The 3119-nt window shown below is 60.7% G+C and overlaps 1 protein-coding gene across 1 annotated transcript in view; it reads right to left on the reverse strand.

Moving 5' to 3' along the window:
• ASAP2 (ArfGAP with SH3 domain, ankyrin repeat and PH domain 2) overlaps positions 1-3119 on the reverse strand; it is a 77511-nt gene that overhangs the window by 22154 nt on the left and 52238 nt on the right. The window contains exons 14-15 of the mRNA XM_014540536.1: positions 2903-3117; positions 315-448 (exon numbers count right to left, since the gene is read on the reverse strand). Of these exons, the coding sequence (XP_014396022.1) occupies positions 315-448; positions 2903-3117 (349 nt within the window). The remainder of the gene's footprint in view (positions 1-314; positions 449-2902; positions 3118-3119) is intronic.

Below are 3119 nucleotides of genomic sequence, written 5' to 3' on the forward strand. Positions count from 1 at the left end.
AAATTTAATATCTTAAAAAAAGAAAACAGCCCCGCCGGTGTGGCTCAGTGGTTGAGCCGACGTCGACCTATGAACCAGGAGGTCACGTTTCAATTCCCGGTCAGGGCACATGCCCGGCTTGCGGGCTCCATCCCCAGTGTGGGGCGTGCAGGAGGCAGCCGATCCATGATTCTCTCCCTCTCCCTTCCCTCTCTGAAATCAATAAAAATATATTTAAAAAAATAAAAGAACCCAAAGTGGGTTTGAATGCCTGAATAAGCAGCCAGCTTCCAGCACAGTCCACGCCCACCCCAGGTCACGGCGGCGAACGTTACCAGCAGCTCGGACGTGCCCAGGACGTCCAGGGTGAGGGACTGCATCCGGGAGTAGTGCACGCCCAGCTCGCGGTGGATCCCCGAGCACTCGATGCAGGTCAGGATGCCCAGGTTGGTGGAGAGCCACGTGGGGTCTGCGGAGGGAACAAGGGGCTTGGAGCCGGCGGGAGGCAGAGGGCCCGGGGCCAGGACCTGCCCTCGCAGTCACCGCACGTGGAGTTTGGAGCACCAGCGTGTCCTTGACCCTTGATGCAGCCAGGCCCGCATTCCACCAGCACCCCTCCCACTGACACTCAACACACACAGAGGCACCCGTCTGTCCTCGCCCTCTCCTCACCCCCACCTCCCCGTCCTGCCATTCATCAGGTGATGGGTCAACGAGGAACAGGACACAGCGCCCTCTCCTGGCTGCGCCCATCACCGACCTGGTCGCACCATCCGAAGTCTAACTACCACAGGGGGAGCTGACGGAGGTCACACGTGCCTGTGTGTTCACAGGTGCTGATAATCACGAGAGGACACACTGCGTGCTGATGCCACGCTCTGCGCACAGCACTCTGGTAGCCATCAGAGCTCACACTTGGAGCGCGTCAGCAATGCCAGAGCCTTCCCTATACCCCCTCACTGCGCACACAGCCGTGGAGGGGGCAGGGCGGGTGCCCGCACGCTGCCCGGAAGGGCCTCGCTTGGGGCTGCAGGTGGGCACAGAGCCAGACAGACGGCTGCCCGCCCTGCGCTGGACTCGCACCTGTGCTCCTCCGCAGGGGGACTGACACCCCGGAGAGTCCTACACTGTGTGTGGCACATAGTAGGTGCTCGAGAAATGCCCGACAAAGGATGCTGGATTCACTGAAAAGGGGGGATTCAGAGTAAGCTCCATTGGGCCCAGCAGTACAGCTCTCTCTGGAACCGCTAGTCGCCCTTAGAAGCACACAGTGGGTGCACAGCACAGCCGTGGTCCCTGGGTAACCGTGGAGCTGTTTTTAAAAAGCTCCAGTTATAAGACATTTCTTTCACGTCAGGGAATGCCGCGGGCGCCTGCGTGTTCTCCTCCCTGGACCTCCTCTCTATGGACTGCACGTGCCCCTGGGAGTGCGTGTACCTGTAGACTAACTCATCTCAGCTTCTACACCACCCATATCGTCTCAGCATCTAGAACAAAAGCGCGCGAGGCGTGGCTTGTTTACGCGCGTTTTCTAGCCCAAGCTCTGCCCTTCTCTTTCCTCACGAAAAAGCACCATCCACTTCCCACCACTCCCTTACAGGTAAGACCCCAGATGCCAGCCACGGAGAGTTGTAAATGGGACCCCGACCCCACGAGGTCATGCCTCACACTGTCCCCAAAGAGCCTCCGGGCCCAGGAGCCTCCCGGCGTCTGCTCTGCACTGTTTTTGTTGTTGGTTTTTACAAAAACGGCCACAGAATTAGCGGGAAAAGGGGACGGCCCGCTCTCGCCAGGCCCCGGTCTCTCTCACTCAGAACAGGCTGCTCTGTGCTCCCCTGACCCCCAGCACCCCGTCTTCCTGAGAAGAACGAGTCGGCTCGCAAACCTTTCCAATGCTCTGGCTGAAGCCTACGGTGACGTGCTTGTCCACTAGGAAGGAGCCCCCACAGGCTTCACCGAGACGCAGACACACACTGCGTCTCAGAGACGAGGGCAGCCCCAGGCGTGCAGGCAACACTGGCCTCCGACAGGGCGGGTGGGCGGCAGGTCACAGGCCAGACAGCGGCTTGAAGTCGCTGAGACGGTCCCACGGAGGGCGGACGGGGCCAATCCCCGGAAAGCCCCGCAGTCACTGCCAGGGCCATGACCTTGCTCTGACCTTCCCTCTGAGCTCCCGTTTTCTCGAAAAGCATGGAAATCTTCTCAGCTGTATGGGGCCTCCTGCACCTGATCCGGTCTGAGAGCCGCCCGGCAAACACCCCCCCGCCCCCCCACGTGGGCGGCACACGGCGCAGGCGGCCTGGGAGTCCCCTGGGCTCCCCCTCCCCCTCAGCTACAGGGCCTTTCTGAAATGGAAGGGGGCCGGCCGGGGTGGCTCAGCTGTTGAGCATCGACCCAGGAACCACGAGGTCGCCGGTTCGATTCCCTGTCAGGGCCCAGGCCCAGGTTGGGGGCTCCATCCCCAGGGTGGGGCGTGCAGGGGGCAGCTGATCGACGATATCCCTCTCTCGCTGATGTCTCTTTCTTTCTTTTTTTAATTCTCCCCCGAGGATATTTTTCCATTGATTTTTAGGGAGAGTGGGAGAGAGAGGGAAAGACAGAGAGAAACATCGTGTGAGAGAAACACATCGATTGCTTGCCTCCTGCATGAGCCCCAACCAGGGCCTGGGCCGGGGAGGAGCCTGCAACCGAGGTATGTGCCCTTGACAGGAATTGAACCCGGGACCCTTCAGTCCACAGGCCGACGCTCTACCCACTGAGCCAAACCGGCCAGGACTCTCATTGATGTTTCTATCCCTCTTCCCCTCTCCCATCCTCTCTTTCTTTAAAAATATCAATGAAAAAGCAACGGGAGGGAAAACCCATGGCCGGGCTCTTGGCCGGGGACTTCCCAGCGCTGGGGGAGGGGGGAGGGGCTGGTCACCTGGCGCCCCACAGTCGCAGCACACGTCGTTGCCCGTCATCCTCTGCACCTCCGCGATGATCTCCTTCGTCAGCTCCTGCACGATGTTGTTCTCCCCGGGGGGGTCGTCGCCCTTGAAGGCGTTGTTCAGGGCTTCCTCCTTGCTGTTCTGCAGCACGGACATCCATCTGGGGGAGGAGAGGGCGCTGTGACAGGCCCGGGCCCCGCCGGCCCCCCT

The sequence above is a fragment of the Myotis brandtii genome, unplaced genomic scaffold (genome assembly GCF_000412655.1).
Source record: "Myotis brandtii unplaced genomic scaffold, ASM41265v1 scaffold247, whole genome shotgun sequence".
NCBI lineage: Eukaryota > Metazoa > Chordata > Mammalia > Chiroptera > Vespertilionidae > Myotis > Myotis brandtii.